General features: G+C 42.0%; 3 protein-coding genes across 5 annotated transcripts; all 3 read right to left on the bottom strand.

Moving 5' to 3' along the window:
• Positions 1–2,436: 2,436 nt before the first annotated feature.
• On the bottom strand, positions 2,437–6,609 carry LOC149110212 (uncharacterized). Of its 2 annotated transcripts, XM_089292963.1 has the most exons (8): positions 6,555–6,609; positions 5,014–6,446; positions 4,637–4,795; positions 4,077–4,127; positions 3,886–3,944; positions 3,354–3,445; positions 3,198–3,234; positions 2,437–2,734 (listed from the first exon to the last, which is right to left on the bottom strand). In XM_089292963.1, exons 3-8 carry the CDS (start codon positions 4,737–4,739, stop codon positions 2,561–2,563), a joined length of 516 nt encoding a protein of 171 aa, XP_089149089.1. In that variant the 5' UTR covers positions 4,740–4,795; positions 5,014–6,446; positions 6,555–6,609; the 3' UTR covers positions 2,437–2,560. The 2 variants fall into 2 exon arrangements, with proteins under 2 accessions (XP_089149089.1, XP_089149090.1); XM_089292964.1 differs by lacking the exon at positions 6,555–6,609 and having other exon boundaries at positions 5,014–6,471.
• Positions 6,610–10,256: 3,647 nt separating this feature from the next.
• LOC110057719 (extracellular calcium-sensing receptor-like) lies at positions 10,257–14,650 on the bottom strand. Of its 2 annotated transcripts, XM_020764304.2 has the most exons (2): positions 13,411–14,650; positions 13,041–13,213 (listed from the first exon to the last, which is right to left on the bottom strand). In XM_020764304.2, the coding sequence occupies exons 1-2, from the start codon at positions 14,388–14,390 to the stop codon at positions 13,162–13,164; spliced, it is 1,032 nt and encodes a 343-aa protein (XP_020619963.2). In that variant the 5' UTR covers positions 14,391–14,650; the 3' UTR covers positions 13,041–13,161. The 2 variants fall into 2 exon arrangements, with proteins under 2 accessions (XP_089149058.1, XP_020619963.2); XM_089292932.1 differs by having other exon boundaries at positions 10,257–14,648.
• LOC149110211 (extracellular calcium-sensing receptor-like) lies at positions 11,736–12,608 on the bottom strand. The gene has a single exon (XM_089291596.1). The coding sequence runs from the start codon at positions 12,606–12,608 to the stop codon at positions 11,736–11,738; it is 873 nt and encodes a 290-aa protein (XP_089147722.1).
• Positions 14,651–15,160: the final 510 nt, after the last annotated feature.

The following is a 15,160-nucleotide window of genomic DNA, read 5'->3' as shown; positions in this document are numbered from 1 at the left end:
TGTCACTTCCATCTGTTTCACTGCTGTCAGCACTTGCCTTGTTGTCATTTTGTGTCAATGTCCTGGCATTTCTCAGTGTTGGTTGGCCAGCTCTGAGAGGACTCTTCTGCTGCAAGCATGAATTTCTTACAATTGCCTTTACTTTCTCACTCTTGCTGCGTTTCAAATGCTGCTTCAGCCCGTGGTGGTTCAAGTGCTTGTTTTGTTCTGGAACACGGAGCTTTTTAAGCTTGGTTAGATCTTCGCACAACTCAGTCCAAGGATAATCCTCCTGTGATTTATCTTTTGCGTCCCTACTTAACTTTGCCTTTTCTCCTGCTCTCTTTTTCCTTTTTAATTCCAGCACTTCAAGATGCTGAAGATAATCCACCACAAACTTTGATTTGACAATAAACTTATCTGCAAACAGAGCAACACTCTCTGGGTCGGATAAAACCAGCCTGCCACTTCCATGCCCATTCTTCGCTTGGACCCTTAGCTGCCAGTCATCTGGATCACGCCCTTCTTTTGGGGTCTTCTGGTAGGAGAGGTAGTGGTATTCCGATAGGCAGGAATGGTCAGGAACTGGTTTAGGGTATCTTTCTATGGGTGGTCCAGTCCATTCACAACAAAGAGAACAAATTTCTCCTTCCTTTTCTTGACAGGACAACTTTAGAAACTCCCTGTAGTTCTCCCCCTCCTCATAAGTGCTCATTCATAAACTTCTCAATCTTACGGAAGTAACAGTGGCCTGGAACAGAGTCTCTCCTTGCTCCTGCATTATGATACTGAACCAAGTACAAAGTGTTGTGAGAAAACTGGAAATCTGTTGATGTGTTGTGTGAAACACATTGTTACATTTAATTTACAGATGTCTTTATTTGGAAGGTTTTTCCCTCTACTCTAGTGACAGGCATGTATAAATGTTGCCCTGTGCAGGTAGAACAAAAAGCTATGAGTGTTCTCAAATCTTGCAAATAGTGGATTACTTTTATAAATTTTAGCATACTTGTTATGGTTTAAATTTATCTATGGTTTAAAATTCTTAATTTTCAATGTCTCAAGTTCATTGTCATAATTCAGAACAAAGAGAAATGAAAATCCAATTGGTTTGAAAATTTTAGCCAAAACTAAATTTAAACCATAACATACCCATGAAGGGCTTTTCCAATCGGGAAAAGAGTGCATTACTACATGAGCACAATGAAAGAGGCTCATTGCAAAATGCACAATAATGGCGAAAGCGACGAGTCGTTTAAGAAAAGGTTTACAGCTGAACGATCCAGGCAGTTTGACATCTTACAAGCAAAAGAAGCAATCTTTCTAAGTGCGGATGGCTGTTCAGAAAGGGCGAGTGAGTTTTCCATGCCAGGGTACCAGTTGAAGTCCAGTGATGGACGAAAACTGAACTTCTCCATCAAAGAGCACAGAGCAATGGTGGAAAAATTGAATGTCATATTGAAAGATGCAAAGGAAGACGATTCCACACTCTTTCAGTCCAATTGGCTTGCTCTGAAGCAGGGCGAAGAATTTGCCCACAGTTTTAATGTAAAACAGATCAAACGTATAGAAGCTAAGTTGACGAAGGTCACGCAGGACATGGAAGCACTAAAAAATTAGAAGAGCAATTATAACAGCATATTCAAGGGCATACTCAAACAGCACATCAACAAAAGGAGAAGGAAAAAAGAAAACCGCACAAAGTCAAATGAAAGAAAGAGGAAGCGGACTGAAAACAACGTCCAACGAGTTTATGGAATCTGTGTTGGAAACCTGCTAGGAAATGATTTTCCAAAATGCCTTGTGTACCCTCCTAGAACGGCCGTCCCGGAAGAGTGTATTAAAGTTGTGGATGTTGCCACGTCGTTATTTAGAAGAGATGGGCCATACATCGCACAGCTCTTGGAAGGGAATTATTTCACCAATGCTGCAAGAAGCAGAATCACCACAAACCTTGAGCAGGAAGTCAGAGATTATGTTTACACCTTCATGTACCCTGAAGAGTACACTCTGACGGAAAGCATTGCTGCTTCTTGCAGCATTGGTGAAAGAGACTCCCATAGCAGCACAAGAGGCAACGAAGAACTCGACGACAGCGAAGATGAAGATGAGTGCCAGTGAAAGTTGCATTCGAAAATAAGTGTTAAATACTTCTTTTCAGTAGCTACAAATGCTTTTTGTGGCCAAACGTTTTTTTAAAGCAGAAGGAGAGTTTGTAATAAATTTGTATTCTATAGCAATTTTTTTGATATTCAAACATTATCCCATTTTAAAGTTTTACTAAAATATTTCACATGACCCCCCCTTTTCCCCTTATTTTTTGGGGATGGCCCCTCCTCGAAAGCCATTTTTTTTCGCATGGCCCCCCCCCCAAATCCCACCAGCCCCCCCTACCTTATAAAAAATGAACGGTCCCTTAGGTTGTAATATTCCATTTATAACTGTCGGTTTCCACCGTGAAAGGACTCATTTCCGATATTTAATAAATTATACTTCAAGTGTCATTTTAACATCGCCTATCTTTATCCTTTCACACCTCTCCCTCGCGATTTGGATTTGTTTCTCGGGTTAGACTTGGTTTTTATACCAGGTCCTTTCTTTCCACCTCTCCCCGACCCCAGTCTCCTCTCTGTTTTCTCCAGTTTCTTCCTGCCTTTTTCTCTTCCCATTTTAGTTGGTTGTCGCTGGCGCCCTCTCTCTTGACGTCAGAGCTTCCACCACGTGACGCCTTGGAATTTTCCAGCAGATGAGCGAACTGGTAATTTCGAAACAAGCAAGATTAAAAGAAAGCAATTAAAAAGACAACTAAATCTATCAAGTTTTTGTTTTTCTAGGTGTTCATCCTTCAATGGTTTTTTGTATTTGCTCCTACATTTTGCTTTTCAAGCAGAGCAAGACACGCTGTGATTGCGACGCGGAAAGGTAGGAAGATGCGTTACCAGGACGCCGGCACATTGGTCACTGAGATCAAGTCATAGTGTTACTTCACTACGAGAAACGATTGTTACCGAAGCAAGAATTCTTTTAATTGAAAGCAGCATTTGTTCCCGAAACACAAACTTTTCTTTCGCATGTGGATTAGGGTATTTGAAAGTAAGAAACGGTATTTTTTGTTTAGTCATGGCTGCATAAAACTTAGGAAATTTGATTGTCACGACACGCAATGGGGAAGCCAGCATACATAAGGTAAAAAGTATAATGTAAGAAAAATATTGTACCTCTTCAGCCGATGCAAACATCGATGACACATCACTTCTGAAGAAAACCAAGAAGAGAAACAAAGATATGTTACAGAAATAAACGATTTGAATCACAAAATGGCAAAACAAACAAACAAACAAACAAACAAACAAACGAGATGAAATATATTTTACTCTTCCACTTGTCCTTTTTTGGATTTCTTTTTCGTTCTCTGGCTTTCTTCGTCGTCGGAAAATTCATCAGAGCTCAAGTTTTCGAGCAAAGCCTGGAAAATACAGCAATAGAAGCAAGAATTGGACTAAAAATAATAGTCCAAGAGCGCTGTTAACAAGCTGCTCTTGTGACGCGTCACGTCACACACATCTCTAGAGTCGCCTCACTCCTGACAAGTCTGACAAGACTGCAAGCAAGGCTTTGAATAGCTCGCGTAGCAAGCGTTCCCGTACGATTTCTCGCAAGCTGGCTGCGTGAATATTTGGGACGAGATCAACTAATCGACGGAGAGGCGGATTCGGTCGCCCCATTACCCCTGACTCCGTCGATATTTTGCTCTCGCTCCAACTTTCAGATCGAACACTTGCTTCACTGGTTTCGGCCTTCAAACGAACTTAACAACTGCAATCGGTGAACAGTAGCATCAACAGTTTATTTCCACAAATAACAAAGGCAAAGATCGCAGCAGCCCGCGGGATGTTACACGCATACCTTTTCGTAATCTTTTTCTGTCGGTTTTCTTTTTTTGCCTTGTGAAGTGACTGGTTCCTCTGAAAACGAGACAACGATGGTGGGATATATTTACAGTGGAAAATCATTAATCTTGCTTCGACAATAAATCAGTAATAATCACAAGTAAATAATAAGTAAAATTTGATACTTGCTAAAAGAAAATTACAAACCCGTTTCTTCTTCCTCGTTGGATGAAAGATCCATGGCTTCGTAATCAAACTCTGGCAAGAGTAGTAATACAAAAAAGTAAATACAAAGATACAAAGTAAAGACTAAGAACTAGGCACGAGGGAAGGAATCAAGGCCTAAAAAGTATGGTATTTGACTTTTATAGATAGCACCCATTCAAGAAAACACGAGCTCGACTTGCCTAATTCTCGCCGTCAATATGTTCTTACAGAGCCGATCATATTGCCATTCTGCCCATAGTCTAATGCCCCATTCAAACTAACTAAACTGGTTTAACTAAATCAGGTTTAGGTTTTTCCAATTTATTGATTAGTCATTATGCTTTGCAGTCATTTTGAGAAGACAAATTTCAAACTACCTTGCTAACATTTTAATCACACAAGTTTTCCCTTGTGGGGTATGCACAACTACTTTTTAACCTTGTTTAGTTAAACCACTTTTAAACATGTTTAACATGTCGGTGTGAACGGGATACAAGTAATACTAACTAAAATTTGATTTATAACTTAGTGTTTATAACCGGCACACAATCACTTCGTACCCTCTTCCGACCAATTTTGCCCTTTTTCCGCCATGTCTTCGTCTTCGCTGTCAGTCTCGTCCGCGCTCTGTTTTTCGATCGTCATCGCCTTCATCCTCTTCATCACTAGCTGTGTGTTTGTTTTTACTTGTACCACGCTCTTTAGAGCTCTTTAACCCACTGGGAAGCAAACAGAAAAATGTATCACCGACGACTCTACTTTTCCTACTACCCAGTCCCAGCTAAGAATCGACCGAGCCAGAGTTTTTGGCGGGAGATTTGTAAGCTTTGTGACGTAACAGCTGACGTAATTAGTTTTGATTGGACAATAAGAATGGGAAACCATTTGAATTCTTGCCTAGGGTTCCCTCTAAACAACAGATATCAGAATTTCCTACCTAGCGAAGTTGAACCCCACGCTGGATCGCTCTTCTTGGATGTTGTCTGTCACAAGAGCAGATCAACTGAAGTCAAAACACAGAAGTCTTGTAAAGACAATGGCATAATCCTGGAGTCTAGTGACAAAAACAAAATCGTACCAAAATTCGAAGCCATTTCTGACGTTTCATCGACAGAATCGTTAATTTTCTTCTTCCGTTTATTTTCTTTTTCTGCTTTCTGTTTGAAATACCTGAGAGTTAAATTGATAATAAGTATGAAGAACGAGAAACGAGGAACCTTGACTGGGTACCAAGGTCCGTATTATAGGCAAAAAACACCTTTCTTGCCGCTCTCAACTTTTCCCGGATATTAGTTCCCAGGGTTCCCCGTCTTCCTCTCTCGTAGGAGAAAGAACGAGGACTCGCCTGAGTAATAATGTCTCCCAAGTAGAGGAACGACCTGATGGAGCAAAGTGGCTCGTAGGTTATGAACTTGACAGGAAAATATAAGTCTTTTATGATGAAATAGCCCGGGTAGCCCCACCCCTGCTTGGTCGAATTTTTGCTCTCGCTCCAATTTACGCGCGGCCAGAATGCGGAAAAGCTCTTCGTACGGGAACGCTTGCTATGCAGGCAAATAATGAAAAAAAACAACAACAACAACAACAAGAATAACAATAACAAAACAAAAAGAACTCACAATTGGTAGAGAAAGAATTTAACATGAAGATACAGCAAAGGAATATCCATGAGCTGTAAGCTGATTAAGTTAGCTTTTCAGTTTCATCCGTTCACCCAAGAACGATCAAAGTCTACTTTCTCCTTACAGTTCCAACGTAATATATCAAGCAGACAAGTGGCGAGAGTTGAGCAAGACATTAAATAGAGGATACTTTCTTGTTGTACTAACAAATGTCTCTACGGATTATTAGTTCTTTTCTATTAATACTACTGAAAGAACAGTTCATTTTCTCGAATGTCTTCTTCCTTCTTCAACAGCAATGCTTTAGTATTCACTGCAAAGTGAATGAACAAAGTCAACTAATTTCATGGCATAAAAGCCATAATTTTTAGCGTACTTCATGAGATGATTGAGACAGCAGTTTTAATAGGACTTGTTGCTAAGTAACAAAAGGATACGTCATGATGACGTAATATTCTGACAATTCGAGCCTCATTGCTTTTTAACTCAGTTTCAAGATGAGGCTAGGCGTAAAGACTTCATACGAAAATAAGCCTTACTCACATGTTTAAACTCATGTTCTTATGAAAGACATAATTTGGAAACAGTGTCAACACCGAATTTGATAATGATATCTTAAATTGAAAAAATTTAGACGGTCAACGATCAGATAGAAAATGAGTACTTTCCCGCCTTTTTTCGATCTCACCAGGCTCCTCGGCCAGCCTCCTTGATGACGTTTTCGGCTGCGTAAGTGAACCTCCATGATCTAAGGAAGCAGAAACAAGTTATGCGAGTAAAAACAAGATAATCTGAAAAATCTGGTTTGACATTGTACTAACAACCAAAAGTTTAGTAGCTATGTAGCGGCAGTCACCTCGCTCCAAGTTCCTCTTCGAATTTTTATACACAAATCTGTCCAGAAACCTGCAAAGACGCATTTAATATTCACACGTCAGAAACTCGGTACTGATAAACAATCCGAACAAAGAATGAAACAGTGTCTTGTGTGTATCTTATCCAACGGTTTCAGAGCGTTTCCTCTCACGTAGCCCAGCAGCCGTGCACGTTTTTTTGTTTTGGAACAACTCTCAGGCTCCGTCCACACTACGCCGGAGGAATTTGAAAACGGAGCATTATTTCTACGGTTGGGCCTACCGTCCACACTAATCCGTCACGAAAACGGAGCTTTTCAAAACGCTGTTCAAACCGGAGGAATTTGAAAACGGAGCATTATTTCTACGGTTAGGCCTACCGTCCACACTAATCCGTCACGAAAACGGAGCTTTTCAAAACGCTGTTCAAACCGGAGGAATTTGAAAACGGAGCTTTATTTCTACGGTTAGGCCTACCGTCCACACTAATCCGTCACGAAAACGGAGCTTTTCAAAACGCTGTTCAAACCGGAGGAATTTGAAAACGGAGCATTATTTCTACGGTTAGGCCTACCGTCCACACTAATCCGTCACGAAAAAGGAGCTTTTCAAAACGCTGTTCAAACCGGAGGAATTTGAAAACGGAGCTTTATTTCTACGGTTAGGCCTACCGTCCACACTAATCCGTCACGAAAACGGAGCTTTTCAAAACGCTGTTCAAACCGGAGGAATTTGAAAACGGAGCATTATTTCTACGGTTAGGCCTACCGTCCACACTAATCCGTCACGAAAAAGGAGCTTTTCAAAACGCTGTTCAAACCGGAGGAATTTGAAAACGGAGCTTTATTTCTACGGTTAGGCCTACCGTCCACACTAATCCGTCGCGAAAACAGAGCTTTTCAAAACGCTGTTCAAACCGGAGGAATTTGAAAACGGAGCTTTATTTCTACGGTTAGGCCTACCGTCCACACTAATCCGTCACGAAAGTGGAGCTTTAAGAAAACGCTCTTCAGACCGGAGGAATTTGAAAACGCCGGCTTGCGTTTCAGTGTGGGCAGAAAACATTTTGAAAACGAAGCTTTTCGAAAACGACGACGTCACGATAATCATGGGATTTCCCCGACTGAGTTTTCCTCAAACACAAATCCAAAATGACTGCTTGTCATTGTTAGTTTTTAAATTCCCCCGGCGTAGGGTCGACGGAAAACATTTGACGCGTTTTCAGAGTGAAACCCTCGTTTTCAAATTCCCCCAGCGTAGTGTGGACGGAAAACATTTGATGCGTTTTCAGAGTAAAACCTTCGTTTTCAAATTCCCCCAGCGTAGTGTGCACGGAAAACATTTGACGCGTTTTCAAACTGAAACCTTCGCTTTCAAATTCCCCCGGCGTAGTGTGGACGAGGCCTAAAATGGTTGCCGCCGTTGCATTGTTTTGGGACAACTCTTAAACATTCTTTACAAAAGAAAACCTGATATAAACGTCTTCCAACATATTATGTGCTCTGTCTTGACGAAGTTGGACATAGAAGATTGCAAAAAAACATTGTTATGATATATGACTTTCCCTTTCAATAACAATTACAAGTTAAATAACAATTCAATAACTACTCCAGTCTATATTTTAAGAAATGACTTGTTGCATAATTGTTCTGCTTTACATCAGGAATCTCGTTTAGAATTAAAGGAATTTTATTGCGCAAAAACGTATACTTAATAAGGGTGAAATCTTGCAAAGGGTCTCCTTTGTACTCAATGTCCTCGCCCTAGTAAAATAGACGAACAAAAGAGAAAAAAAAAGAGAATTTGGAAATCATTGCTTTGCGACATAACCCGCCACAGACATGACAAGAAGACACTGATGGTTTAAAGACTGAAGAGCAAGCAACTACAGTTCACTGGTGAATACAAATCTTCTAAAGCACAATTGTCCTGCTCCCAATGTATGGGTCTCATAGCTCAGTTGGTTAAGATCACAGCAACGTTAAACGCAGAGGCCACGGGTTCAAACCTGCTGACGCTTGAAATCTTTTTGGGAGGCTTAATTTGCAATTGCGTAAATTGCGATTTCAACTGCGATGATCACCCCTTCATTTCACAAATCGTCTCCACGTTATACTAGAATATGCAAAAGATCGAAACACGGTAAAGTCCCCTAATAGGAGCCACGTAGGGTAAAGTCTGCATACGAGCCAAGTAGCCATAAGGCCAGAGCTTATTCTAATTTATGTAGCATGAAGCGACTAGGAGTATTTCTACTCTTCCCTGGATGGGATGCTAGTCCATCGCAAGGTTACTCCCAGCGTTAAGTTCGCCGGTACCCATTTATACACCTGGCTGTAGACAGGCACTGTGAAAGTAACGTGTCTTATCCAAGAACACAACGTAGTGTCCCCGGCCTGGGCTCGAACCCGGACCGTTCGATTCGGAGACGAGCGCACTAACCATGAGGCCACCGTGCCTCTCCATAATGATGCTTCCAACCAGCTGACTCAATTTAAAGAAGTTACGACTCGGTACCACAATGCACGCGCCGTCCTTACCTATCTATTTATTAGGAAATTACTATCAAATCGAAGTAAGACAGCGTAGAGTAACAGGTTTTTCTTTTCTTTTTTTTTTTTTTTTTTTAACGACAGAAGACACCAATAAGGTAAAAATGCACCAGAAAAGAATAACACTGTGGGTTAGGATAGGTAAGGACTAGGATGGACTCGGACGGACTCGGACGGACTGGGACAGATTACGGGCGAAGGAGAAATAGTGCATGAAGACATGAAGTTAGCTCCATCATGCTTGGTGTAACAGAATTTAGCCAAACCAAAGCTTACCTTCATAAGAGTACGAGTAAAAAGACACACAGACTGATGATAATGCCTTGAGAGTCTGTTCAGCTCCCACAGACACGAGTTCTCCGCTACGCTAAACAAAGGATTTCTCTGATGGGGCAGGGGCTTGTATGTTTGGTTTCTTTGAGCACCACAGAGGTTGGTCCCAGTCGCTGGGTCTTTGGGTGTGTCAACACGGTGTGCCTGATATTCATCACCAAGGATTGTGGCGTCGTGTAATTGTTGTTTTCCTCGTCCGAGGGTATGTCAACGAAATGTTCTTCGTCGTCGTGTTCCTAGATTCCAAAGAAAATTTCAAGTTCAGTCTCATAAGCTGCCGACATTTGCAAATGACGAGAAGAGAATCCAATACATGACGCACAGCGGACTATTTTCGATAAAATTCAAAGTGTTTGCAAATTGACTTGAAACAATACTTTTAGCGTTGGGAATTTATTAATCAAAAACTACAAGTAAGGACTTTACGGAGACATAAAATCGGAGTAATCCATACCAATTAATTAAAATCTGATATTTAAACCACCTCTACAGCGAGATATTCTTTTCTTTCATTTATTCTAGATCATCGGTTATTTGCTGGTTGGGAGGTCCGTGTAGTGAAAAACAGTGCTGAGGGCAGCATTTTCAAGCCCGAGGTTACAGTTCTGCACAGTACGGAACAGCCCGATAGCAGGTAAATAACTTGTTTTGTTTTTCTCCTTCCCTCAAACCACTTTTATAATTGTTGACCTTTTCCACACACACATCGAGCGCGTTAAGGTGACCGAGGGTGGGGAGAGGAAATCCAGACCGCGCTAACAAGCAATCAGATAACAGGATTCGTTACCGTGCCCTCTTGGAAAAAAAAACCGATATCTCTTTCGTTTGTGCCATTGTTCGGTGATTTATTTCACATGTACATTTTATTACAAGATTTTCCTGGTGTGCTCTGCAAAGTTCGATTTACCAGAGACAATTCTTGGACGTTCAGTAACGTACAATGGCACAGTAACGTAAAATCAAAAGATTGATATAAATGGCAATGCAGTTACAACTGAATAATTACAGTAGGGCACAAAATCTCAAAAATCAAATTGCCAGTTTGCCAAAGTCATCCCGGCAAAAGGTTATTGTAAATTTACAACAACAACAACAACAACGAGAAAAAAAAACAGAAAGTTAACGCTTAAAATTACATATCCACGAACACTGAATGATTTCCCTCAAAAACAATATATTTCGTTAAAAAAACTATCAAAAAGTCGGTAAGCTGTTAATGTCGGCACACACGTGGTGACTATTCCCTGCAACAAGTCGCGGGGACAAGTCCCATCGGGTGAACTAGCCATTTTTGCCGCAAAGTCTAGTCGCAGGGACTAAAATTTGGTCTCTGCGACTGGCCCCACGAATTGAAACCAGTTTGAAATTTTGGGACAAGTCCCCGCGACTTGTTCCTCAAAACGCTTCGCGTGAACTGTTCGTGAGACAAGTCCCTGCGACCAGTCCCTTCGTGGAAAGTCTTCAGGGGACTACAGTAAAACCTGTATCAAGCGGACAACTTTGCGACCATCACTAGTGTCCGCTTAATACAGGGTGTCCGCTCAAAACACGTTCTAATATGTTGTGCAATAATAGTTAATTATTAACTCTTTTGTAACACAGTGTCAAAGACTAGCATAGTACAATGTCCAATCGATCAATGCATCAATCTGAAATAATCTACTTAGCTTTAATTGACATAACTGAAAAATGCTAAAGAAGTCTCAGCTAAACCTTAAGAGGTAAAAAGACCTTGAAGTGTCCGCTTACTGCTGGATTTCTGCAACAAAATGGCTTATTATTGGTGTCCGCGTTTGCTTAACGAAGGTGTTCGCTGAATGCAGGTTTACTTTACAGTAAATGTAAGGGGAAAATTTTTGGACTCAAGCTGGTGTCCGCTTGATATGGGGTCCGCTTAATACAGGTCTCACTGTGGTTGCAGGGATTAGTCCCCTCGTGTGTGCCGACCTTTACGGCTTCTACTACAATTCGTTTTTTACCTCGTTTTTTACCGAACAGTCTGAGCTGAAGAATTCTTTAAGATTGAAACTGAGAAAAATAATTTAACCATATCTACCAATAGAGATTTGATCTGAAATATGATTTTATCCAACCGTCGAAGAAGCACCCGAAGGATTGATGATTACAATTGTCCAATCAAAAATAGCAAGGAACTCCGAACTTGTCACGACAGCTTGCCGACATGTATCGTTACTAAGCAACCAACTTGCCGGAACCAACGGCTCAAACAACTACATCGTAAGTAGGACAGGTTCTTTTAGGTTGAAGTTCTGGATAATGTTCTCTTTATTTTTCTTTCTACAGTTCTTTTAGCTCAGTTTCATTTCTCTCACTGCTTGCACTCACTGTGGGTGTATTTCCGCTCAGGTTTGTCAACCCAGTGTTCTGCCAGACATAAGCTGTTATCTGCGACCTTATCACCTCTTTGGAGTTTCTCTCTGGGTGGAACAGAATGTTGAATACTTTAGGCGCAAACATACACCCGAGCAAGCCAAACGAGTCCACTAGAGTAGTGGTACAGGCGATAACCGAGACGTACCAGCCTTCCTGCACTGAGAACTCCACTGAATAATAACATAATGCTGACAACAGAATGATGTACAGAGAGAACGCGATGAACCGCGCCTCGTCGAAGTTATCTGGCAGTTTCCGGACTTTGAAGGCGTAAAACGACGAAAACAGCAAAAGCAGCAGAACGTATGAGCAAACCATGAAATACAGCGCTTTTCCGACTGAAGATCCATACGGTTTACAGGTGTAAAAGATGTACTGAGTTGGTTGGATTTTTTCATTTCGAAAGGGTGGGTCTGAAGCGAACCAGGCGGTCAGTAACACAACATCCAGGCTGTTCACGAGAGCAACTAAGGCCACTTGATACTTGGCTTTAGAAATGTAACTTTGCCAGAGCATTCTGGAAACGTCGACTTGAAACAAGACGAATATACGCACGGATTTTAACCACAGAATTGACACGAACGTGGGGTAGATGATATATCGGGAAAACTGTGCAACGCGGCAAATAACATCAGTCGGTTCTGCCAAGCTCAACAGTGCTAGAGTGAAACTGAGGAAGATCGTGAGCAGAAGGACGAAACTCAGCTGCCTGTTTGAAGCTTTTACAATGGCCGTCTCGCGGTACTTCAGGAATACTAGTAACGCGGCAGTGGTCATGCAACATCCTACAACTGTCACACAAGACAGCAACACACCAACTGTGTCCTGTAAACGCAGGTTCTTCACTGGTAGGCTGACACATTTCGTTTTGGCATCGTTCGATTTCTGTTTAGGAGGACACGCAGTACAGTTGGTGGACCCAGGTTCCTTGCTGACTGTGTCTCCCGGGCACTTGACGCATTTCCAACAACAAGGCGCAATTACTTCCTGCCGAGTTCCGGGGGGACAAACCTCACTACAAACTGAAGACGGAACTTCTGTATAAACACTGCCGTTTGCCCACTTGATCGCGGAATCGTTTAATCACAACCTTTGCTGTTCCTTGCTGTTCCAAGATCCCACTATAAATTTGTTTTTCTCGCCCGCTCCGTGCACTTGGATGTTCACTATCTCGAACGACGATTCTTTTGGATCTCCGTGATCGTCAAATTCCACAACACCAGTGAGACCTCTAAAGCTGACATTTTTCAAGAATGGCAAAAGGTCGACCCCTCCAGTCTTAAGTGGTTTTGTCAGTGCGCACTCTCCCCCTTGAAGTTTTTCTTCTGATTCACGGCACCTGATGCTCCTGTCCAAAGCGTAGGCGGCTGCATAGACGGCGTCTATGAGGTAGATAAGATAAGGATCGATCAGTTCCTTAGCCATGCTGCGTGACAACGGAACATCGAAACATTTCGGGTCTGTTTCATAGACACTTTGAACGGTACAATTCCTAAATTGTTTCCAGTACTCAGCCCACCACGGATTTTTACTGAAGCGAGTTTTATTCGGGGTTAGAGAAGTTAAGTGTTTTTCAAACCTTTCGTTCCTGCGATTGTGCGGTTGAATACCGAGGGCGCCATCAAGAAGACTAAAGTATGGGCCAAGTAGGTCGCTTCCCTCTGTGCTCGTTGCGTCGCCCAGAATCCAAGTTCGCTGTGATAACTTTTGTCTGTGAGCTTCTGCAAAGAACTGTTTAGCATATCCGCCGAAGACCCACACGACGACCACTTTGACATTGCTCTGCTGTTTAATTCGAGAGACAATCTGTGTTATGCTCTGGGCTGCGCGAAGCCGTGGAATAAACTCGGAGAAAGCGATACAGAAGGTTTCCCGCTTGTAGGATTCATTCTGTATCGCCGACACACCAAACCGTCCGTAGGAGTCATCCAGAGCTACGGTGCCAACATAGGTCCACTTGAAGTGCTCGAACAGATCCGCTTGCACCCGGGCTTGTTGGCCATCAGGAGGTACCGTTCTGAGAAAGTATCGAAAATGCGCCGAGCTTAGCTCATCACTCGTAGCAGAGAAACTTATAATGGGAATCTTCGCCACGCTTAGAAGGCTTCCAATCTGGACGGCACTGGCTGAGTCGTAAGGTCCAATGATCAGTTTAACGGGGGTGGAATTCTTGCTCGAGCAACAGCAGGAAGTTGTTTCGTTATCGACGCGGGAATTGTTGCTTGAGCACGAATGATACAAATCTGTGTCTCGCACAAACTCGTAAGTCTCTTTGACGGCGATAGAGATGGTTTCGCAGTAGTCGCGGATATCAAAGCCGAGTGTAATGGTAGGAAGGAGCGACGTATCGTTGTTGATTTCCTCGATCACGAAGATCATAGCTTCCGTGTAACCCAGACCGACGGCAAAAAAATCTCCGCATCTATCGTGAGCGTCCTTGTGGTGCAACACATTCAGTCCACCGAGAATGATGTCTCCTGACTGAAAAGCCCTCTTGAATCCTTTAAGGGAACTGACTTGTTGAATACAAAGACACCAAACAACAAGTCTTGCAAACATCGTGAGGCGAGAAACGACTGGTCGCGGATAAAGCAATTTGAAACTTTATACGCACGGCTAGGTAGGTGTACCTCGTCTCGTGTCACGGAAATAAACAGTCAAGTGCGGATTAGAATTAGAAATTCATCTAAAAATTCTATTAGAAATTCAACTTGGATAACCTTCGCATCACATCCCGAGTGAGCCACTTATAGCAAGCATTCAAACTGAACGCGAGATCAAACTGCTCTTAACCATTTCAGTTCCCCTAGTTTAGATTGTCAGTTCTTCTTACTGACAGCCATCAGTTCAGTTCTGAGAATTTGGAGCGACGTCACGACAATATCACTTTCAAATAACTGATGATTATCTTTATCCTCGTCACCTGTGTACTTGATAATGTGTTGGTATTTGAATGAGAAAATGTAGTTTTATCGCTACTGCAAGCGAAAGGTTAAACACAAGACAGAGCGCAATTTCCTATTAATGCCAATGACTATATATGCGATGTAAAAGAGATTTAAAAAAACGAACACAAACGCCTGGGTGTACGGGCGTTAGCATATCGCTTAAAGCACATTTTTTCACAGGTTCGAAAAAACAAAATCACACGGGAACAAATAAGTGATCTTCACTTTTGTTAGAACTATAAAAAGATACAAATAAGACGAACAAAAAACTTTGCTGGCCAGCTTTGGTTCAAGGGTAAAAGAAACCTCTAAACGAGGTCAAAATTGAAAATCTTCCAGGTCTGATTAAAGCGGTAAGGAAGTCATTAAAACAGAGCTAGT

Source organism: Orbicella faveolata, unplaced genomic scaffold, assembly GCF_042242905.1.
Source record: "Orbicella faveolata isolate gen_17 unplaced genomic scaffold, um_ofav_v1 contig_24, whole genome shotgun sequence".
NCBI classification, from domain to species: domain Eukaryota; kingdom Metazoa; phylum Cnidaria; class Anthozoa; order Scleractinia; family Merulinidae; genus Orbicella; species Orbicella faveolata.
Note: the sequence above shows the minus strand (reverse complement) of the source record. Positions and strands in the feature narration are given on the sequence as shown.

Excerpts from the sequence above, each read along its gene's own strand:
- LOC110057719 (XM_089292932.1), bottom strand. The coding sequence starts at position 14,390 with ATGTTTGCAAGACTTGTTGTTTGGTGTCTTTGTATTCAACAAGTCAGT.
- LOC149110211 (XM_089291596.1), bottom strand. The coding sequence starts at position 12,608 with ATGACCACTGCCGCGTTACTAGTATTCCTGAAGTACCGCGAGACGGCC.
- LOC149110212 (XM_089292963.1), bottom strand. The coding sequence starts at position 4,739 with ATGAAGAGGATGAAGGCGATGACGATCGAAAAACAGAGCGCGGACGAG. Across the intron at positions 3,235-3,353 it reads AAAAAAGGACAAGTGGAAGA|AAGTGATGTGTCATCGATGT; the intron begins GTAAAATATATT and ends GGTTTTCTTCAG. Across the intron at positions 2,735-3,197 it reads TGTTTGCATCGGCTGAAGAG|TTCGCTCATCTGCTGGAAAA; the intron begins GTACAATATTTT and ends CGAAATTACCAG.